Here is a 23,932-nt window from a genome sequence, read left to right on the forward strand (position 1 = left end):
AAGCGGACACTGTCGGGGTGGAGTGGGTCAACGATCCGGGACTCGGCGGCGTACTTGCTCATGTCCTCGTTGAAGCGGCGAACACAGAGATCGCGCTCCGACTGGGGGGTGAGGACGACCACATGACTCCTGTTAGTGTACGGCACGACCTCGAGATCGAGGTACGGGCGGTAGTAGGCTAACGCCGTGAGGCCCGTGACGCCGGAGACGAGAACTGCCGCGGCCGTGATCTTGAGCGGATTGTTGTACCACCGGGGCCGGGGGCCGACGGGCTGGGAGGTGCAGTAGCGTCGACGAAGCGCGGGCGATCGACAAACGGCAGCAGGTTTGGTGTTGTGGCGGAGCAAGTAGTCTGAACGTGAGGCGGCTGTGCGCGGACGCCGGCCACGGGCTCCGACGCTGAGGATGCGGCGGTGAGAATTCCCTAAGATCATGTTTTCTTAATTAATCATCTTTCCTCCGATCTTCTCTGAGAAAAATAAAATAATCTGGGACAGTTTTTTTTTTTGAGATCAGGGTGGAGTCCAATCTAGTGGGCCGTTGGCCTTGTATACCACCGGAGAGACCGGACCACCATCATCATACCCGGCCTCTGAAGCCCAAGTATCCAGCCCGTCCATCCAACTACCCAACCCAATACGATACGCCCACTGGTCGTCTTCTCCCCTACCTCGCGCCCTTCCAGATCACACCACCACCGTCACCGCCTCGCCGTCGCCGCAGACCTCTCCGGCGACCCCCTCCCCCCTTCCCTCCGTCGGAGACCCCGTACAATCCGTGCCGCCCACCACGAAGCGCCAGCTCGCGCCCCCGTCCCCGCTCCCGCATCACGCAATTCGCATCGCCGGCCGCTCGGACCGCCCCCGCTCGATCCGCTAGGGTTTTGGCGGGATGGATCCGCTCCGGAGCTACCTGGGGCGGGTCCTCCTCGAGGACGTCACCCCGGTGGTGATGGTGCTGACCACCCCGCTCGCCGAGGCCGCGTGCCGCAAGAGCGGCCTCAGCTTCGTCGACATGCTCTCCCCGTTCTCCCTCCTCAAAAAAATCGACGGTAATGCGCCTCCACGACGCCAGCTTCAGCTGATTCCCTGCAATGCTTTTCACATTTTGTTCGATTCGGTTTTGTGACCTCACGCGGTGTTTGTGTGTCGGTTTGAGCAGTGCCCGTTCGCACAGCGAGTGACCAGCCTTACAGGCTCCAACAGTTCAAGATTCGGATGGTGTATGCGTCGGATGTCCGGAAGCAGGACTGCGAGGTGAACCTTGTGGAATGTGCTGTATACTTGTAGTTGTAGATGCCTTCTGCTGTTGATGATGAACATGCTTGTGTTGGAACAGGTTGCAGATGCAAGAATTAAGCTGGTCGTTTCCGAGGCCAACGAGAACGCTCTTCCGGATTTGCTTTCAGACCCGCCACAGTTGGAAGATGTACTCAAAAGTGAGAACCCTTGCACTGCCTCTGTATGCAATCATATTGTGAGATCCTTCCGAAGAAACATTTTTATGTTGAGCAAAATGAGGGACTATAACCAGAGTAGCCGGACCGCTAATTTCTTCAAATATTTCCAATATAGTCTCAATGTTAGAAACGTTTAATGAGCAGCCACAACCTTTTCCCCCAAATGTTACAGTGAGCACACATGGAGACTGGAGAGCATTCGTGCCACAATATGTATTGCTCAAATTGCCTGTTTTGTTGTGTCAATATGCTGTCAACCTCCACTTGGTTGGTGATCTGATGTATCTAATTGGCTGATGAATGCTTTGGTTGTATTGATGTCTTACTCAAGCCGATCATTATATCCATGTGGTTCAGTCATAGGGTTGGTGTTTGCTGTCTATTGGTTCCATATTTTTTACATAGAATTCCATGTTTGCTACAATTTCAGAGCCTGAAGCTGAGTTGTGCCCATTGTGGATTAAGAGGTTCAACAGAGAGCTAGTGCGGACACTGTCCTTTTCAGACCATGAAACATTTGATCACCCCGTGGCATGTGAGTCTCGGCTCTTTACTCTTTGCTTTCTTTTATTTGCAGAATCTATTCTTCCTCATACTCTTATTATTGTTAACAGGTCTTTTAGTTGTATCGTCAAAGGACAAAGAGCCAATCAGCAAATTCGCTGATCTGTTCAACACAAATCAGTTGCCTCCTCTTTTAAATGAAGGCATAATGGATCCCCAGATTCTGAAGCACTATCTTGTACTTCATGAACAACAAGATGGACCACAAGAGATGTACTATTCCTTTCTCCTCATAATAGGGAACACACTCTCCTCCTTGCATTGGTGAAATGAACTATTGAGAAATGCTAACAAGTAATACATGCATATTCCAAAATATAGGCACATTTTGACTGTCCAAATTTTAGCTTTGACCATAAATCTCATACAATACGTTTTTAATACATGGTGTCAATTTTGTATATTATAAGCCAAATATGATTAGATTAATTGGCGGCTGAAGCATAAATTTGGGAAGGAAAAATACACCTTACATTTGAAATGAAGTGAGTATTGTTTCTTCTTAAATGGTCACCAACATTTTTCAGAAGTGAAAAAACATCTTGTGAACTTGCGTCGGTGATGTGAGCTTTCTAATATATTATGTTCTTTCAGACTGCTCTCTCTTCACACTGATATTAGAAAGTCTGACATCCCTAGTTCAATGCATTTTAAGGTAGTCAAGGAATTGAGGCTTCTTCAATTAATTAGTTTGTGTGACTCTTTGCCTAAGATCTCAACTGTTGAGTCGACCAAGCCCTCTTATGTCCACCTATATTAACAACATGAAGCACATATTTATGTGAATTATAATGATTAAAGTCCTGTTTTGTTGTTTAATGCATTTGTTCTTATAACTTGAACAAACCCCAAACCATTATATAATATTTAAATGGCATATAAGGCTTCACTCAAAGCTAGTATATACCACATGAGCACTTAGGGGTGCAGTAGGTGTCAGCTTGTTTACCTTTCTTTGGAATAGTGAGCTGTATCTTCATCTTGCAGCTAAGGGCCCAGTTGAAGGGCTCTTCAGTTTGATAATCTTAAATGTCACAAGAAGCTTAAGTCCCCATAACTGAGTGGTGAGTGTGCCTTCTCGGGAAACTTTTAAGCCCCCTTCGTATGGGGAACCTGAAGCCTCTCAATTAGGCCAGCTTGTTGAAGAAGCTAAGCTTTGCCAAATAGGGCCTACCCCATTTAGAATAACTTATTTCATCCCAGGGTTATGCTTATCTAAGTTGGAACATGCAATTAAGGTAATAGCTGATGTTTTAACTGCTCGCATTGGTAAAAGGAAGTGCATCACACTTGACTAGTGGGATATTAAATGGATTCCGTGCATTGCTCTTTTTTAGTATATTTTTGCTTGACTGGTGTCATTTGCTGATTTTGCCGTCTCTTCTTATTAAGTTCTGATTCTGTACATTCTTTGGTTGACCCGTGTTACTTCCTTTGTCAAGAGCTGTGAACATCTTAGCGGAAATGAGGACCACCCTGGGCGTGAATGATTGTAAATTGCTGAGTATTAACTCTTCTACACAAGCGGATGGCAGTGATGCTGATAATTCGTGGTCAACCTATGTAAGTGCGCCGTGTTACTTAATATTTATGTTAATGTCTACGTAGTTGAGCAAGTATGCAATCTACTTATAGTCTTGTCTTGACTGACTGCAGAAAGCTCATGGCCTGCACAATAATGAAGGAACTTGTTTCCTTAACATGGATGATTTGAACGAGGTATTGCAGCATCTGGAGTAATAGCAAGTTACTGCTTCTCCAATCTCTGTTAAGCTTGTCTTGGCACATAAAAGTTTCATAAAACTTTGTTCAACTTTTCACAGTATCTAACTGACCAGTTCAATTAGGTATGTTGTTAGTTGGATTGAAGACCTATTGTGCTTTTGACAGTAGTGTGAGCAACTGACCTGTTAGTCGATTGATTCGAGGTTTTTATAGGAACTAATGTCAAGGAGGACATATCGATTTTTCTTTTAGTTTCTGGTACTAGGCCAGGTCATCCTCTGGGGTTTAGTTTTGCATGCAAAGATTTGGAGCTGGCAGTCAAGCTAAGATACTAATTGCTGTTTCTTTATCAGATAAAGGATTTTATGCAAGATTTTGCTTCTAATCATATCATTCCCTACATGGAGCAAAAGATCCGTGTGCTCAATCAGCAGGTATGTTGATAATTTTTTTTACCATTTTCAGATGTATGGTTTAGTAAAATTCGGTATCGTTCTAGGTAGCCACAACAAGAAAGGGCTTTAGAAATCAGATAAAGAACTTGTGGTGGAGAAAGAGAGATGATGTCCCAGAAGCTGCAAATGGCCCAATGTAAGTATTTATGCTTGACACTTTTTACTGTATTTTATTCTTTTCAAACCTGCCCTTTTGCAGTAACACTATTTTTCTCAACAGGTATACATTCACCTCCATAGAGTCGCAGATCAGAGTTCTCAGTGACTATGCTTTCATGTTAAGAGACTACGAGCTTGCTTTGTCCAATTACAGATTACTTTCGACAGATTATAAGCTTGATAAAGCTTGGAAGCGTTTTGCTGGTGTTCAGGTGCTTGAATTTCCTTAACTTATTTTTAAGTACTTTATGCATGGGTACATGATCATCATGTATAATGATTTTGGGTTTGAACTAAAGGCACAGCTAGTGGCAATTCTAAAGGATATGTCTGGCTTAGCAGTTTCAGTAAATCAAGATATGTTCTTTACCATAAGAATAATTGACAAGAGGCTATGCCTTACTCATATGATAGACCAGATGATATGCTTTCAAATTCCTTCCACAGTAGCAGAGTTGCTGAACTGTTTTCCGGTGAATAATGAAATTGGTACTGACTTTGTTGTGATGGTCCATTGTTTATCTGTAATAGATATTCACTCCTATGATGTATGCTTGCGTCTTTTGCAGGAGATGAGTGGACTTTGCTATTTCATGTTAGATCAGTCAAGGAAGGATGCTGAATATTGCATGGAAAATGCCTTCACTACATATTTGGTATTTATTTAGTTTAGAAATCCACTTTTAGGTTTACACACATGAACAAATAATTATTGCTTAACATTGTTGATCGATTGATACATCTTCGCTATTCTGTGCTAATGGCCCTAGTTCTCGGTGTTCTCCAGAGAAAAAGAGAATCTGATAAAGTGGGAAGACATGGGGGAAATGATTTCTAATTCCATTTTGCATGAAACACTTTACTCTATTTCAGATGCATCTGAAGTCTGATGAATAATCAATATGAACCTCGTATAGCAATGCTAGTATTAGTGACCTTTTGGGAGTTCTCATTGAAATAATCTGGAAATATGCGTCTTCTAGTAACTCTGCAAGATAAAGCAGTCAATAATAACAACTATAAATGCACTAAAATTTCTTCAAAGCAGATAAGTAAGAGCCCAAATCAGACATGCCAAACCAGCCATAAATACGCCAAAACCTCCTTTTTCTTTGTGAAATCGTGAGATATACAGAAGGCCCGTGCTTTTCCCTTTGTTATTTTTGGGAGAGCGTGTCCATAGGTGGTAGGGCCATGTGCATAATGAAGGGGGAGTTTGAACTCTTAGGCCTCCTTTGGTTTGGAGGAATCTTGTAGGATTTCTAAAGGATAGGATTTTTGTAGGAAAAATTCCTATGGAGCCCTTTGGTTTGTAGGAATGGATTCCTATTCCTATATAGGATAGGAATCAATCCTTCACATTTCAAAGGGAAAAAAACATTAGCCTAGACTCAGGCCTCTTTTGGTTCATAGGATAGGATTATCGTAGGAATAGGAATCTTGTAGGAAATGAGATGACATGTATCTCAAATCCTATGAGTAGGAATAGGAAACAAGATGTCATTTGGTTGACACCAAAGGAATTTTTCCATTGAGTCTAGGCTCATTCCTATGAAATGTGGAGGATAGGAACCAATCCTATGTAGGAATAGGAATCCATTCCTATGAACCAAAGGGCTCTAAAGGAAAAAATCCTATAAGAATCCTATCCTCTAGAATTCCTATGAAATTCCTCCAAACCAAAGGAGGCCTCAATGGAAAAAATCCTATCCTATGAATCAAGTGACATCTCTTTCCCTATAGGAAGTGAGATGCATGCCACCTCACTTCCTATGATTTTCCTATTCCTATGATATTCTTACCCTATGAACCAAAGGAGGCCTTAATTTAGCCAGATGCATATTTTTTGCATTTTGCATGATACTCCCTCTGTCCCATAATGTAAGACGTTTTTTCTGACACTAGTGTAATGTCAAAAAACGTCTTACATTATGGGACGGAGGGAGTAGAAAGGAATTTAAAGTAGTGGGGTTGTTTAAGTAGAGATTGCTATTCTTATGTGTTATTTCGATTCTTTCACTTGATTGGTTTTGAATTTATCATTGTTCGTTTTTCTTCACTTGTTTGGTCTTGCTCTTCTTCATAGAAAGTATCAATAAATATTCATATTTTCAGAGAATTGGATCTTCTGGTCAGAGAAATGCTACTAGATGTGGCCTTTGGTGGGCAGAAATGCTTAAAACACGAGGACAACATAGGGAAGCATCAACTGTTTATTTCCGCATATCAAATGAGGTATACCTAGAAGCATGAGGAATGGTCTATTCTAATATTTTTTTTAAGTTCTCTTTTAGTTCGTTAGATTTATGAATGATGAAACCTGCTGCTATTCAGGAACCTTCCTTGCATTCTGCTGTGCTGCTTGAGCAAGCTGCTTGTTGCTATTTGCTGTCAAGTCCACGTATGCTTCGGAAGTATGGATTTCACCTCATCTTAGCTGGCAATAGTTACTACTTGTCTGATCAGGTGTATATTAATTCCTCCACTGCAGTGACATTTTAGCAACAATACAGTAGTTGACTTAACAATGAGCATTCGTCCTTAATGGTGCAGAAACAACATGCTGTTCGGGCATACAGAAACGCTCTGTTTGTCTACAAACAAAATCCTTGGAGTTACATCAACAATCATGTACATTTTAATGTTGGGAGGTACTTGCGTAATTTTCTGCTCATTTGCCCTTGCTTGTAAACTATCTCTGACACTTGTACGAATTAGGTGGTATGGAGTCCTTGGGATATTCGATGTAGCTATCAAGCACTTGCTGGAGGTTATTGCTTGTAGCCATCAGTCGCTGACAACGCAAAGCATGTTCCTCAATGATTTCTTCCATTTTGTTCAGGTTATTGACCAGCTTGGTTATGGTTTGCATCAGCTGTACCAAACTTTTGTTTCTAATTTTTTTTCTTTTTTTCGTAAACAGAGTACAGGGGAAAAGTTTGATGTATACAAGCTTCAACTTCCTGTTTTCAACATGTCATCACTCAGAGTTGTAAATGAAGATCATCGCACTTACGCATCAAATGCAGATGTAATGTCATAACAACTATAGCATTCATATTTCTAATTGTCCGCCATTTCATTTTCGGAGTAATCAAAGATTGAACCTGTGGTGTTTCCGGAGCAATTTGTGATCAAACACTGTCATGCATTTATCATTTTTCTTAACTTTAACCAGGTCTTTGATCATTCTGCGCTTGTGATTGAAAATGAAGGCACTCCTAACTTGTATCAGCTACCTTGTATAACAGGTTGATGTTAATGAAAGCATTTGGCAGGAGCTGGAAGAAGAATTGATCCCATCATCATCTGTTGTTAGAACTAACTGGCTTGACACTCAGCCAAAATCTTCTCCTTTTAGAAATAACAAGGCATGTATTTGTGTTGCTGGAGGTAAATCTTGTTTCATTGTTTTAATATGTTACAACTGTCCGTAAGAAAATCGACTGATTATGAGTTCATTGATAGTTGCCTCAACAACTGAACTGCATCTGGAACATGAAAATGTGGTATATCTACTATTTGAGTATAATTATGCAAACACACGGACCAATCATTTGAGGAACATGAGGGTAGCCTGATGTGCAACTTTTCCGAGTAAATCCCTCGTACATTGGGAAATTATAAGGGCTCCCACCTTCACGCTTCAGGTTAGCTAGCACGTTACCAGCCCAACAAGGTCCAGTGCCACAGCCACTTATGACATTTAGTTACCAATTGCATACTCTCATCCAGTAGTACACGACTCCATGTGGGTAGTGTTAAGCTTCATGCACTAGCCAACGCAACCAAAAGTCCGAACTAATGGAAAGGGCTAGGCAATCCACATATACACTTCAATACCCTCTCTCGTGTGTGACGCGAGAAGTCAACGTGTGAACAGACTCAGAGGTATGGCTCAGGAGGCCTATACGTGGACACAGAGGGGGCAGCGGCAATTTTTGGACAAATTGTGAAAACCAGGACTTGAACTCAAGACCTTAGGCTCTGTTATCATGTTAAGCTATCCACATATACACTTCAACAGGTAGTTTGTGCTGTTACACTCAATATTAGTTTGAACTAGACATATCCCATCTGTTCATTTCAATTATATAAATATGTATAACCTGTGAAATTGCTTGGAAATGAACCATAGTTTTTACTCTGACCTGTTATCGAAAAAATTATACTTGTCTGGGCAGAACTGGCCACTACCCTCCTAATGCCGACTATTTCGACTGACAGGTCATCACTTGAACGAAAAACCTACACATAGGAATCACATAACTAAAATGATATGTTTTGTTCATCTTCTGCTCACTTGATTTGTGCTCAGTAACCATTTGATAATTCTAACTGCCCACTCGGGAAAGTATGCTAGAAGCAGACGCGTGCTTTCCCATGCTGCTTCCTTATTAGGGTTTATCTGTTTGGTTGTTTATTCGCTTGTGGGTTTTTTGTGTCGTTGTTTTTATGGTTTTGATGGGGGTGGTCGTGGTGTGAAGTCCATTGGAAGTCATGCTTGAAGAGCCCACATTTTGATGGACAGGCAGCTGCCACCAGCTTCACACCCAGTAAACGCGACTGGCTTAGCCCAACAAATTCTATACACAAATGACGCTGCTCCACTTTGCCTGTTTCATTTTGTATTTTGTGTCCTCTTCCAGAAATATCCAGTTGCCCCTAGTTCTTGGTGACCAGCAGCAATGGCGTCCTCCGGAGCCCGGAGGTACCCGCAAAATCAAGCACAACATCGCGAGGAAGCGTAGAGCCGTAGACATCACCCCACACGTGCAGCCCACAGCACGATCGTTCGTCCCTCCCCCTATCTGTGACGCAGCGACACAACGACACACGACCCAAAACACACTGGAAGAACGGCAGGAGTAACCGAGGTGTAGGCTAAGGCGGTAAAGGAATGTTGTTCGGTCGATGACGCTCGATGCCCACATCGAACCTGCAGCCCGGAATACTGAGAGCTCCCTATTTCTAGGGAGCTTAGAAGTTAAAATACGTTACCAGTAATTTATTTCTCTAGCAGAGAGAGAGAGGGAGAGGGAGAGGGAGAGGGAGAGGGAGGGAGGGAGGGAGGGAGGGAGAGAGGAATTAGGATGTAGCAATCTGATGTCATCGCTGTAAAGACACTTGGAGCATCTCATAGGGAGGGAGGGGGGGGGGGAGGGAGGGAGGAATTAGGATGTAGCAATCTGATGTCATCGCTGTAAAGACACTTGGAGCATCTCATAATATTCTAGTTCTGAATCCTTGATTTCATTGGTTGCAGAGGCAGTAAAACTGAACGTTGAGCTGAAGAATCCTTTACAAATTTCTGTCAATGTGTCTGGCATCTCCCTTATATGCCAGCTTTCCACCAATTTGAACGCTTCAGGTGCGGGTATTTGTTTTTTCTTTCTGAGATTAGAAGATCTTTCTTAAGGACTCTATAATGGAGAGATTGTTTCGTTCACCGATGGATTGTGTTCACCATGCAGAGACTGGTGCATTAACAACAGCTGCCGAGGAAGATATAGCTAACACAAAGCCCTCTATTTCGACGTAATTACCCCCCCCCCCCCCCCCCCCCCCCCCCAACTATTGAGGTTTATTTATGTACATATCTTCGGTTCTTCCGAAGATTCTGAATACCATTATTGTTGTTTTTTGTTGATTGCTGCAGATTTGAAAGTGATGGAAACAATTTCACAGTATCGAAGCTTGACATTGTATTAGGAGGAGGTGAAACCAAAAAAGTAAGCATCTCTAGTCATTAATCTGGGTTCCTTAAAGAATCTTGCTAAAATGTATTTGTTGTCACGTAAAAAACGTTTTAAAAAGGCCTTCACAGTGAGACCTGTATATAGCATATCCAAGTTACCATGTGAACAACAAATACTATTTTGAACTTTCCATTAGATAATTCTCCCTAATCCATGATACTCCCCCATTCCTAAAATATAAGTCGCATTAGCATGTGTGCATTTAACGTTTTAAAACTTTGACTGCTAATATAGGCAAGAGTATATTGATTTGGCATGTAAGAATAATACCATAGTGCAAATCATGGTCAAAGTTGTGCATTGGAGACTGAGAAGTCAGACATAACTTACATTTTGAGGGAGTATATTTCTTAGAAGGTCAAATAGAAAACAGAATAGCTATAATGGTTAATTTGCTATCGGCGTGGTGTGCTGTTGTGGTTCCAACCAAGGATGGTTCTTATGCCCAAATGGTAGTTTGATGAAGGTGTTGTAATAGCTAGTGCAGAGCAAGCCTGATGTACAGTCATCTATATTATTTGCTTTTGCTTGATATTCCTTTGAGCCAGATGTAAGCCTTTCCTAGGATTTAATATCATTTTTGAGTTTGACTGTGAACCCTGACATTACAACAAAACCACAATGGAAGCCATAACAAGAGAGTAATACTTAAACTGATAATTGCCTCAGTTATTCGTGGTTTAAACATTTTGGTAGTATATGTTATTAAGTTTTGGGCGATGAATTTGTTGCCCTTTGTCGGTTTTCGAGTCGATGAGTCGTTCTTGGGTAGTGACTCTTGAATAGTCGACCCTGCAGTTGCGACTAGTCGCGACTCATCGACTAGTCGACACGTTGTTGAGTCGACTTGTTCGACTCAAAAACAGTGCCTTTGTGACATGTGGAATTGGTTTATTTTTATTCATATATATTTGATTGTGCTGCTTCATATTGGTGTTCCATAACTTTATGTGCATAGTTTTCCAAATGGCTTATTACCCTTTTTAATTCTACCAGATACAACTTGAAGTGACTCCAAAAGTTATAGGTATTCTGAAGTTAGTTGGGATAAGGTGGACCCTGTCAGATTCGGTAGTAGGCTATCAGTACTTCGAAGTGGCTACACAAAAGAAAAACAAGAAAGGGAAAAGAGGGGCCCTGCGTTCTTTGAACAACAACCTGATCGTTATCAAGGTTCTTGTTTGTCTGGGTTTTTCTTTCAAATACTTGTTTCGTGTGACGTGTGAGTAACTGTAAGTTCTTTGCCTCCAGGGTTTACCTAAACTTACAGGATATATTGAGTGCTTGCCAGCAAAAGCATTTACTGGTGATTTACAACTCCTCACGCTGAATCTGAGAAACCAATCAGAACATGCTGTGAAGGTCCGGATTTTTATCCATATATTCATTTCTTTGCCCTGTTCAATAATTCATAATCATCAAAGGATTTCTCAGTTCTTCAGAAATGAGCATAGGTTTTAAATATATGTGTGTCTGTAGCATCATTTTGTATGTTAACCATTTCCAAGCCTGCCATGCAGAATATAAAAATGAAAATTAGCCATCCAAGGTTTGTAATTCCCGGTGATTCATCAGACCTTGACCTTGAATTCCCACAGTGCTTAAGAAAGCATGTTCAATCAGACAGCAACACTGTACCCGAAGGTACTAAGGAAAACGTCAAGGGTTCACTATTTGCATTTCCTCAGGTGAGGTGGTTCAAGGCCCTGTCTTGTTTTACTAATCTGATTTGTGTTACCGATTTATTTACAATATTTACATTCATTTCTTTCCAGGATATTAAAATTCAAGGTGATGCCACATTCTCTTGGCCTATTTGGTTTCATGCCGCAACTCCTGGAAACTTCTCTCTTTATTTGTCTCTCTATTATGAAATGGAGAGTACCACTGACATTCCGTATCGCACATTGCGCATGCATTACAATGTGGAGGTAAATTGGCAATATTATATTAAGTTTTATGTTTATTTTTTACCTTATTGCACATGCACAGTATATTCTATTTGGAATCAGTGTTTTCAGAACTAGTATTGCACCAGTTGCTTCTTGGGGCACCAGCTTCCTACAATAATTAGTTGATCTAATTAAATATGTTGGCGAGATTTATGACATACGGAAATCCCTAAAACCTCATTGTGCCAGCTGGTTTACCAAATATAGGTTGTGGCTGGCGAAACTGGTTATGGCTGCCCGCCAGAAATCAGATGTGCCCTGAAAGTCTGAGTTCATTGCTAGATGCCACTTGTTATTTTAATTTTGTTCTGAAGTGGTAATAGCTCTATAAAAGTGCGGTGGTCCCAAGAGGATAGAAATCACTTCTGCAAGATTTTTGAAGATTTGGATTTCCGATTTTGATCTCTTTGTCATGTTTTGGACCAAAATACTGGAAGCTAGTATGATGTGTGATTAATTATATTTTATTTAAAATGCACTCGTCTTTATTTTTCAAATCTCACATTATAACACTCTGTACTCCCATGATTAAGGTGTGTAGAACTACTACCCATATAAATGGCACCGTGGTTTTGGATGCTGCTGTTGCATTATTTAATCTCAAATTTGCTTAGCCAGCAGCTGTATGTTTGCACACAATTCTTGATAGATGTGGAAACATCAAGTAAATATGGAATTGGAATCTATTAATTGTCTGTCAACAATTCTTATTTACAGGTCTTGCCGTCACTTGATGTGTCCTTTGCTATAAGTATGTGCTCATCAAGATTGCAAGAGTATATTGTGCGAATGGACGTAATCAACAAGACTCCATCAGACTCATTCACACTTCATCAATTGTCATGTGTCCGCACTAAATGGGCAGTTTCAACATTACCCTCGCGTGATTCCATCAGCTTTGTGGAAACAGTACCAGCAAACCAGGCTGTGTCATGCTTCTTCAAGATAAAGGTTGGAGATGCATTGTTTGAATGAGCTATCAAATACAAGACACTTCTTGGGCCCTATGTATTCCGTTTCTTTATTTTTTTTCATGCCTGTTGTATCTGGTGAGGTGATATGGTTTTCCTTGCATTAATTATTTCCAGGATTTAAGTACAAGTTCATGTATTGAGGCGGCAGACGGTTCCTGTGGAAGTGATATAGTTTTATCTCCTGGGGGTAGTACTGATGTATTTGATGTTTCTCGGACTCCTATCACTGATTTCCACTATCAAGAAAGACACCAACAAGGGAAGTTAGCTAAGGTGAGTGCTGCCTGAGGTTGTAATACCATTCTAGACCACTTGGTGGTACTGTTTTCTTGCTGTTTCCCAATGTTATCCAGCTGGGTAGTGTTTTTGCCCTTAGCCTTAACCTCAACACAACAACACTTGGATCGAAATGTGGCCACTGGCTGGTTTCGCGTATGCATATTTGAATTTTAGCATAGTTAATCAAATGCTTACCTATGTATTGACTTCATTTCAGGTGCCACGTAGTCTACTTGATTTTATTCTGATCTCAAAGGCAGTAGCTGTTAACTCTTCCAAGACAGAACAACTGCTCTCTCATCATACCTGCCACTGCAGGTAAGTGCTAGAACCTTTGATTGTTGCTTTTGATGGCCCTGAACATATATGCTGATATGATCTGCTTTTGCAGTGCTCTCAACCAGAATCCTGTGTGGTGGCTTATGGAAGGACCTCGAACAATTACTCATGATTTCTCGAAGTCATGCTGTGAGGCTAACATCCAACTGGTGATTCACAATTCTTCAGACCATAACGCTAGCGTGAGAGTGGTTACATCTGACTGTATGCCTGAGAAAAGCCAAACTGCCCCTTCACATGAATCTGCCAGTGGTCAGGGTGGATGGTATGACGTATCTCTGGAAAATGACATAAAGGCCATCTCAAGTACCAAGGGGGCACATTCTCAGAAACAATCATCAGAAAGCATTTCACCGTTTGTTTGGTGCTCATTGAGTTCTGCTCAAGTTGATCTGAAACCTGACAGTTCTGCTAAAATTCCCCTAAAAGTGTGCATATTTGCACCCGGAACGTATGATTTTTCAACGTATGAGCTGCACTGGAAAGTGCATTCATCTGAGAGTGGACAGGTGGATGAAAATGTGACATCAGGTGGTGGCCAAGGGTATCCTTTCTATGTCAATGTTCTTCAAGGCGCCTGATGAATTACAATGATGATAAAGATACTTCTCATGAAGCTCAGCACAGAAAAACTTGCATGTAGTTTAGTGCAGAAGCCTGTCCTGTGGCGGTGGACTGAAGATGTATGATATCACCAATATCACCAACCCAAGCTAGCGGACAGGCAAAGTGCAGATGTACCCTGTAAGTTCCCAAATTGGATATAGGACACCCATATACATGGATTCTTTTGTTGTCAGCTTCAATACTGATGCATTTATACGAGCCCTTTTTGAGGATGAATCATGAGGATAGTTCAGGTGATTAGACGATGTATACCATTGTTGTCGATGAAACTGGGGTGCGATGAACGCTGACAGACATTTATCGAGTTGTTTGTGTATCCTATAGCTATGTTATTCTTGTACATCCTTCTCTGTACCATTTTTCGCGAGGAGGTTAGGTAATCTTCCTGAAACTGTTGTTCTATGGGTGACAATTGTACCTCGGCTAAATGTTGAATTGTTGATGCCAGCGTGATTTTTTCTGTTCTTTTGTATGAATAGGTTGAGCTCATGTCTGCCTGGGTATTCATGTATGTATAGGATTATTTTTGGCAGTCGTGATACTTGGGTAGTAACGTTTTGACTTGGTGTAAATCATAATCACAGTTTTGCTATGCACATTTAAGAGATGATTCCAGTATGTAAATTATTTTTATCATGGCCTTTCTTAAATGTTGTGCAAGTAGCAAGACGGTCTGTTCTGAGGGAGTGGAAACTACACGCTTGACTAGTGTGTTCCCGGATAGGACAGACACATATTTGGTGCGATTCCAGCAGTAGTGGTTCAGCTAATGTTAGACTAGTCACACCGGAGAGTAACTTAGAGTAGTAACATGCATATGTTACTAGTCTATGCTACTACCTTTACAGTGGATAGTAATATATGTGTTGTGTTATGCATCACTTCATTTATTACATTGTAGACTTGTCTTTTCTTGATATGTGTAATATTACAGTAACTAGCTATGTTATCATATCTCTTTTTCTTCATTAATTACATGCTATATCATCTATTTTACCTAAATAAATGTGATGTTACCACTTATGTTACTCTCATTGTGGATAGTCTTACTCCATCTAGTACGATCCGTTTACTGTATCGCAATCTTCCATAAGTCCAGCTCGCTGGTAGCTCGAGATTTGACGACCCTACGGTGACCTTCACGCCGTGGATTACTCCAACCAGTCAGTTTCTCCAGATCCGTCCAGGAGCAGTACTTTTCTCCGCCCGCCTCCTTCAAACACGGCCTGCCACTGACCGAAACTGGAAGACAAGAGTAATGCTACATCTACGCAAAGAGAGGATTAGTTGGGTAGTTTAGTAAAACTGTCCGTAGATGTACGTAGGTGTAGCACTATTGGAAAGACAATATGGACCTTTCACCTTTATCGTAGCTCCTTTTGGTTTAAAAATTGTTTGCCTGATTTCCATCATTCCATGCACTACTCTATCAATCATGTTAGTATTGAACCGATCCATCCCTTTTGGCCTTTTCAGATGCATTCGTTAGGAGGACGAGCAGATGAGTTTTAATTTTCATGAAGCACCATGCTTGATGCGAGGTTAATCACACGCCAGACATTCTCGTGACACGTCCCATCTAAGAAAAGAAAACTCTACGCATGTATTCCCTTAGCTTCAAAAATGCTTTTATATTATGGGACGAAGGGAATACTTCAGAGAATTTGCTTGCAAGAGATCAGTGGTGGTGGAGGAAGGGCTCAAGTCAGTGAAGGAGCGGGAGTCAAGACAGCAATGGAGAGGGTCTACGTTCAAAGTCACCTCCCTCGTCAAGTGTGGTGTGGGGTAGTCCAGGTGCAAACGGGACGACAGGAACACCATTTGTGGGAGATGGTGACCCTGTGCTCACTCACATCCTAGCTTTCTTTCTTAATTTTATTTCGCAGCTTTCGGAAAATCCTCAAAATGACCACAACTATGTATTACCTCCGCCCCAAATTATTTGTCTTAAATTTTTCTAGATATGGATGTATCTAACACTAAAACATACGATACATCCATATCTAGACAAATCCAAGACCAGTAACTTGGGGCGGAGCGAGTAGTTTTTGCATTCTCGTTTCTGTACAACACCTTTTCTTTTGGTTTGGCAAAGCTCTACACAACACTCGAACTGAATCCTTATACGCCAAGCAAAACACGAGAGCAGGAGCATCACAGAGCCACGGCCGCGGAGAAACCCAAAACCCAGGGGCAGAAGATCTTCTTCATCTCTTTTCCCGCCTACTGCCCGTACCGTACCGACCAAGATCGGCGAGGAACCAAAGGAATCAGAAGCAAAACCGAGGACCAGCGGCCATGGGGGAGAGCAAGAGGTACTCTACCTGCTCTAGCCATGGCTTCTCGATGCCGCTGTTCACCTTCTTCTCCTTCTTGTGCCTTCATCTGTCCATCGCCACCGCCGCCGGCAACCCGCCCCTTCCTCTAAACAGCACGCAGGAGTCCATCATGAGGGATCTCTCGCGCTATGTGGGCTCGGCCGGGTGGAACACAACCGTCTCCAATCCATGCCTATGGAGAGGAATCGGTTGCTCTCCTTCTGACTCCACTTCCTTCTCGGTGGTGACCGACATCGATTTGTCCAGCTACTCCATGTCCAACCCCACGCTCTTTGCCTCCTTATTCTCCCTCGACAGCTTACGCTCCCTCGACCTCTCCAAGAATCACTTCACCGATTTGACGGGCCATTTCTCTCGTTGCCCCATGAGCGCCGGGTTGCGGGTGCTGAATTTGAGCAGCAACCGCCTGGCCGGGCGACTAGGCGATCTCTTCGGCTTCTCTCGACTCGAGGTTCTTGATCTCTCCTTCAATTCCTTCACTGGAACTGTGACCACCCAGTTGAGTGTTATGCCTAGGTTGAGGAGCCTGAACCTCAGCTCCAAATCATTTGGTGGGTGCTATCTTTGGAAAGATGGCTAGCTCTTTGGAGGAGTTGGTGTTGTCTGGTAGTTTTTTCAGTGATTCCATCCCAAGCAGCCTGTTCGGTTATTCAGATCTCACGCTGTTGGATCTTAGTCAGAACAATCTCACTGGTGATGTCGAGGATGAGTTCTGGAAGCCGACCAAGCTCAGGACCTTAATCCTTTCTGGTAACTCATTCCGTTTGCGGCTAATCAGAACAATTTTACTGGTCCTATCCCTAGTGGTATTACAAGGCATGTGAAGATGTTGGATCTGAGTTACAATGGTCTGAGTGGGGAGATCCCCTCTGATCTCCTCGGTCCTGCAGGATTGGAGGCTGTTGATCTTGTTGGAATAATTATGCATCTCTAGGATGCCATTAGCAGAAACTGATTGCATCTAGATCACCTTAAAAGTATGAACAAAGAAGGGTTTAGGGGATCATTACATGTCACGGCAGTGGACATGATCGCCTGCTTGGTGCAGGCTTGATGCAGGGGTGATGTAGTCGAGGTAGAGGTTCTCCTCGACGTCCTGATTCCTTCAGGGCGCCACCGGCACTGCCCAGGGACAGCAGCGGCGGCTGGCTTAGGTCTTCCCGTCGCTGCAGCACTCCCCCTGATCGGATGGGGTGAGAATATCGGGAGGAGAGTAAACCTTACGTGAATTGTGATCTCGCATGTGGCCAGCTCTCTCTCGTATCCTTCTAATATGGCGCTGGCGACAGGGGACCCAAAACCTAAGTTGGTTTTTGGGCGCCCCCGACCAGGACGCGTTAGTTTTGATCGAGCCTCACGTACGTTGGTACGTGGACCCCTTCACTTATCGTTATCCCTTCATTTTTTTCCTGTTAGACTAATAGATCCAACTGGCCTGTTTAAGCCGTCAGATCAAACCAACATTCTCCCCCTTGATCGTTAGGCTTAACTTCATTTGCCCATTCTACATAGGAATGATGTACCAAAGTGAGGTGTTACAACAACTTGAAACGCCATAGAACCTCAACACTTATAGCACACCCGCCTATTTCGAAATGGAAAACATTTTGCTAATTGGGGGGTGGTTTATTTTAATGGTCCTCTTATTCCAGAATCATCAGGCTTCCAGTAGTCCCATGCCGGCAACATGCTCACGAAAAATACTGGGTGGTAAGCCTTTTGTTAGCGGATCCGCAATCATATGCTTCGTTCTTATATGTTTAACATCAACTGTTTGATCCTGGATTCTATCTTTCACAACATGATACTTTATGTCAGTGTGTTTGGCAGCATCACTTGACCTGTTGTTACTCGTATAGAAAATTGCGGGTTCATTATCGCAGTATAATAAAATTGGTTTAGATATGCTGTCAACCACATTAAGTCCGGGAATAAAATTCTTTGGCCATACAGCCTGCGCTGTGGCCTCATAACATGCTACAAATTCTGCTTGCATCGTAGATCCAGCAATTAATGTTTGTTTGGAGCTTTTTCACGATATGGCTCCTCCTGCGAGTGTGAATATATAACCTGACGTGGATCTCTTACTATCCACACACCCGGCAAAATCAGAGTCTGAATAACCAACAATTTCTAGGTTATCAGTTCTTTTATATGTAAGCATGAAATCCTTAGTTCCTTGCATATAACGAAGACTTTCTTTGCGGCCATCCAGTGGTCTGGTCCTGGATTTGATTGGTATCTGCCAAGCATCCCGGTTACAAAAACACAAATCTAGGCGTGTACACACTTGAACATACATGATGCTTCCGACAACTGAAGCATAAGGAACCGACTTCATCTGATTAGTTTCACATTGGTTCCTCGGACATTGAAATGTCCCAAACTTATTGCCCTTAACTATAGGAGCAGGTGAGGGTGAGCACTTATGCATATTGAATTTTTTCAGTACTCTCTCAAAGTATGCTTTTTGAGATAGTCCTAACGTTCCTCTGGACCTATCTCGATGAATCTCGATGCCGAGGACATACGAGGCTTCACCAAGATCTTTCATATCAAAACTGGATGACAGAAAATTCTTGGTCTCATGCAGCATATCCTTATCGCTACATGCCAACAATATGTCATCAACGTATAGGACTAAAAATGTGAACCTACTGCCTTTAAACTTAATGTATATGCAGTTGTCCACAATATTTTCGGTGAAACCAAAAGTTTTGATAATTTTATCAAACTTGAGGTACCACTCTCTAGAAGCTTGCTTCAAGCCATAAATTGATTTCTTTAGACGACATGCTAAATGTTCCTTCCCTAACACAACAAAGCCTTCTGGTTGAGCCATGTAAATGTTTCCTTTTAAGTCACCATTTAGAAATGCTATTTTAACATCCATTTGGTGTAGTTCTATGTCGTAATGAGCTACTAATACCATTATGATTCTGAAAGAATCCTTGATTGACACAGGAGAAAAGGTTTGCTTATAATCAATGCCTTCTCTCTGTGTATACCCTTTTGCCACTAGCCTTGCCTTGAACCATTCGACATTCCCTTTGGAATCATACTTCGTTTTGTAGACCCACTTGCAACCTACTTTCTTAGCTCCATCAGGAACTTCTACTAGGTCCCATACGTCATTTGAGCCCATAGATTTCAACTCGTCTTCCATGGCAACCAACCATTTGGATGATTTTTTCGCTTTTAATGGCTTCCTTATAAGAGGTTGGATCCTCCACCTTTTCCGGATCATTCATATCCTTAATCATGAAAGTGACATAGTCATCTGATATGGCTTTCTTCCTCTCACGCCGTGGTCTACCCACAGGAGGAGGTGGTGGTGGTACATCATCATTTTGAGAATCATTATTTTCCTGGTGGTCCTCATTTGTGTCTGGATTTTCATTATTAGTCTCCGGATCACCATTCGACTGAGAAACCGAACCGTGAGATTCAGGATTATCAGATGTCACATTTTTTCGTATTGGAAAAACAATCTCTTGGATAGTCGGGGATGGCACACAAACCCGCTTCTCCTCAAGATCGATCTCCCTTAAATTTGTGACCTCATTTTCCTAAAAAAATACTGCTTGTCTAGTCTCCACAAACTTGGTGGTGTGACTTGGACAATAAAAAGATATCCCTTTCCCCTATGAGGGTATCCAACGAAGAAACAGCTAACTATTTTTGGATCCAATTTCTTAAGTTGTGGATTGAAAACTTTAGCTTTAGTAGGGCAACCCCACACTCGTAAGTAATTCAAGCTCGGTTTCTTTCCCGCCCACATCTCGTAAGGTGTGTTCGGTGCTGACTTAGTTGGAGCAAGATTTAGTATGTGTGCAGCTGTCTTTAATGCCTCTATCCAAAGGCTTACTGGTAAACTTAAGTGACTAAGCATGCTTCGCACCATATCCATAAGGGTGCGGTTGCGGTGCTCGGGCACACCATTTTGTTGTGGTTCACCAGGCATTGAGTACTGAGCAATGATTCCATTTTCAGATAAGAACTTGGCAAAAGGTCCAGGAATCTGCCCATAAGGAGCATGCCTACCATAATACTCTCCCCCGCGATCAGACCATACAACTTTGATTTTTGCGTTCAGTTGATTTTCAACCTCTGCTTTATGGACTTTGAATTTCTCCAAAGCTTCTGATCGGTCACGTATGGGATAAATATAACCATAGCGGGAAAAGTTGCATGTGAATATAATGAATGAATCAAAACCATCTATAGACTTAACATTAAGGGGTCCACATATATGTCGGTGTGAATTAATTCTAAAACCCATGTGGCTCTTACTGCTCCTTTCTTAATTGTTTTTGCGAATTTTCCTTTAATGCAGTCAACACATTTTTCTGCATCTGAGAAGTCTAATGGGAGGAGTATTTCATTTTTAACTAAGTGTTCCATTCTCCCCCTCGAAATGTGGCCCAAACGACAGAGCCACAATTTCAAAGAATTACTAACTCCTTTCCATTTCTTCTCAACATTAATTTCATCACTCACATGCATAACTGAATCATTATTAAGAGATAACATGTATAGTTGGCCTTGTCTAACACCGATGCCTACATTCTTATTGCATTTGATCAAAGCAAATTGTTTCTTGCCAAAATGGCACTCGTACATATCATCATCTAAACGAGAAACTGAAATCAAATTCCTACTTAAGGTAGGCACATAAATAGCATTATTCAATCTAAGAGTGTGGCCAGTGTGTAGCTCCAACATGAGAGATCCCATAGCTTCAACATCGGCCTCAACTCCGTTCGCAACCTTAAGCTTTCTTGTTCCTCCTCTTATAGTTTGGATCGTATCGAATCCCTGCATAGAGTTAGCAATGTGAGTGGTTGCCCCTGAATCAATCCACCATGACTTTATAGAAAAATCGACATAAAGAGGTTCATCTACAAAAGTAATTTCATCAATACCTCTTTTGTTCATCAATTTTAGAAAGCATGGGCAGCCCCTTTGATAGTGTCCCTCATATTTGCAGAAGTTACAAGCATTTTCTCCAGCAGTGGAGCTGCTAGGAGCAGAAGAACTGCTGGCTTCTTTACCCTTGAATGCCTTAGGGTTAAATGGCTTAGTGCCTTCTTTATTGACTTGCTTTTTATGAGGCTTAGGGAAACCTTGCCCTTCATGCTTTCTCTTGTTAGAGCCAACATGAAAAACATGGTATTTCTTCTGCCTCATGATCCTCTCTTCCTCCTGGATGATCCTTGCGGTCATCTCAGAGAGTTTCCATTTTTCCTTTAGAGAGTTATAGTTGACCTAAAATTGTTCAAACTCTTTTGTAAGAGACTCAAGAATAATTATGACAAGAAGGGCTTCACTTACAGAACACTCCAAAGCCTTAAGTTTGGTGTAAGCATTTACCACCCTCAATATGTGTTGCCTAACGTTTCCGTCAATAGTGTATTTTTGAAGAAGCTTAGCAAAAATCTCAGGAGCATACACTTTGTTGGAGCCTTTAAATTGCTCCTATATTTTTGTGAGGAATTATTTAGCAGTGTCTTTCTTAGGGAGTGCTTCAGAAATGTCCGGCGATATTGTCGCTTTCATGATGAGAAGTGCAATATGGTTGGACTTGTTCCACTTTTCCATCTTAACATCATAGTCCTTCTTGAGTTCTGCATACCCTGTAGCACCTGCCACAGGTGACACAGGTTTTACTTCCCTCAAGGCATAGTCAAACTCATTACAACCCAAACATAATTTGCTTCCAACGAGGGAAGTTACTCCTGTTGGGGATCGTTGCAGAAATTAAAATTTTTCTACGCATCACCAAGATCAATCTATGGAGTTTACTAGCAACGAGAGGGGAGTGCATCTTCATACCTTTGAAGATCGCGATGCGGAAGCGTAACAAGAATGCGGATGAAGGAGTCATACTCGTAGCGATTCAGATCGCGGTTGATTCCGATCTAAGCGCCGAACGATGGCGCCTCCGCGTTCAACACACGTACAGCCCGGGGACGTCTCCTCCTTCTTGATCCAGCAAGGGGAGAGGAGAAGTTGAGGGAGAGCTCCGGCAGCACGACGGCGTGGTGGCGGTGGAGCTCGTGGTTCTCCGGCAGAGCTTCACTAAGCGCTACGGAGGAGGAGAAGGTGTAGGATGGGGGAAGGGCTGCGCCAGGAGAAGGGGTGCGGTTGCCCTCCCACCCCCACTATTTATAGGGGGAAGGGGAGAGGGGGACGGCCCCCTAGATCCATCTAGAGGGGGGCGGCGGCCCCCTTAGGGTTTCCAACTAGGGGGGCGCCTGCCCCGAGGGGGGGGCAGCGGCCCCCTAGGGTTTCCAACACTAGGCGCCTTGAGCCCTTGGGGGGAGCACCAGCCCACTAAGGGGCTGGTTCCCACCCAACTACAGCCCATTAGGTCCTTCGGGGCAGGTGGGTCCTCTCGGTGGACCCCAGGAACCCCTTCGGTGGTCCCGGTACAATACCGATAAACCCCGAAACCTTTCTGGTGACTGAAACTGGACTTCCCATATATAAATCTTTACCTCCGGACCATTCCGGAACTCCTCGTGATGTCCGGGATCTTATCCGGGACTCCGAACAACATTCAGTAACCACGTACATCTATTCCCTATAACCCTAGCGTCATCGAACCTTAAGTGTGTAGACCCTACGGGTTCGGGAACTATGCAGACATGACCGAGACATCTCTCCGGCCAATAACCAACAGCGGGATCTGGATACCCATGTTGGCTCCCACATGTTCCATGATGATCTCATCGGATGAACCACGACATCAAGGATTCAATCAATCCTGTATAGGATTCCCTTTGTCTACCGGTATAGCACTTGCCCGAGATTCGATCGTCGGTATACCGATACCTTGTTCAATATTGTTACGGCAAGTCTCTTTACTCGTTCCGTAACACATCATCCCGTGATCAACTCCTTGATCACACTGAGATCATTATGATGATGTCCTACCGAGTGGGCCCAGAGATACCTCTTCGTCATACGGAGTGACAAATCCCAGTCTCGATTCGTGCCAACCCAACAGATACTTTCGGGGATACCTGTAGTGTACCTTTATAGCCACTCAATTACGTTGTGACGTTTGGCACACGCAAAGTACTCCTACATTATCCGGGAGTTGCACAATCTCATGGTCTAAGGAAAAAGATACTTAACATTAGAAAAGCTTTAGCAGACGAACTACACGATCTTGTGCTATGCTTAGGATTGGGTCTTGTCCATCACATCATTCTCCTAATGATGTGATCCCGTTATCAATGACATCCTATGTCCATGGTTAGGAAACCGTAACCATCTATTGATCAACAAGCTAG

The 23,932-nt window shown here is 42.7% G+C and overlaps 1 protein-coding gene and 1 pseudogene across 1 annotated transcript; both read left to right on the top strand.

Moving 5' to 3' along the window:
• Positions 1-634: 634 nt before the first annotated feature.
• On the top strand, positions 635-14,928 carry LOC125510857 (trafficking protein particle complex subunit 8). The gene is made up of 28 exons (XM_048676131.1): positions 635-1,051; positions 1,162-1,256; positions 1,339-1,438; positions 1,890-1,994; positions 2,074-2,236; positions 3,466-3,586; positions 3,680-3,742; positions 4,102-4,182; positions 4,248-4,339; positions 4,424-4,574; positions 4,932-5,018; positions 6,478-6,597; positions 6,697-6,828; positions 6,916-7,013; positions 7,081-7,204; positions 7,286-7,393; positions 7,614-7,755; positions 9,629-9,733; positions 9,837-9,900; positions 10,022-10,094; positions 11,118-11,294; positions 11,373-11,483; positions 11,642-11,809; positions 11,897-12,052; positions 12,791-13,024; positions 13,162-13,320; positions 13,544-13,644; positions 13,718-14,928. Exons 1-28 carry the CDS (start codon positions 892-894, stop codon positions 14,244-14,246), a joined length of 3,819 nt encoding a protein of 1,272 aa, XP_048532088.1. The 5' UTR covers positions 635-891; the 3' UTR covers positions 14,247-14,928.
• A 1,486-nt stretch (positions 14,929-16,414) lies between these two features.
• LOC125506077 lies at positions 16,415-18,144 on the top strand (annotated as a pseudogene).
• The last annotated feature ends 5,788 nt before the right edge of the window (positions 18,145-23,932 follow it).

This window comes from Triticum urartu, chromosome 5, assembly GCF_003073215.2.
Source record: "Triticum urartu cultivar G1812 chromosome 5, Tu2.1, whole genome shotgun sequence".
Classification (NCBI taxonomy): Eukaryota; Viridiplantae; Streptophyta; class Magnoliopsida; order Poales; family Poaceae; genus Triticum; species Triticum urartu.

Bases quoted from the DNA above. Each gene is read 5' to 3' on its own strand.
- LOC125510857 (XM_048676131.1), top strand. From the start codon at position 892: ATGGATCCGCTCCGGAGCTACCTGGGGCGGGTCCTCCTCGAGGACGTC. The intron at 1,995-2,073 runs GTGAGTCTCGGC...TATTGTTAACAG, and splicing joins ATTTGATCACCCCGTGGCAT to GTCTTTTAGTTGTATCGTCA. The intron at 13,025-13,161 runs GTTGGAGATGCA...AATTATTTCCAG, and splicing joins CATGCTTCTTCAAGATAAAG to GATTTAAGTACAAGTTCATG.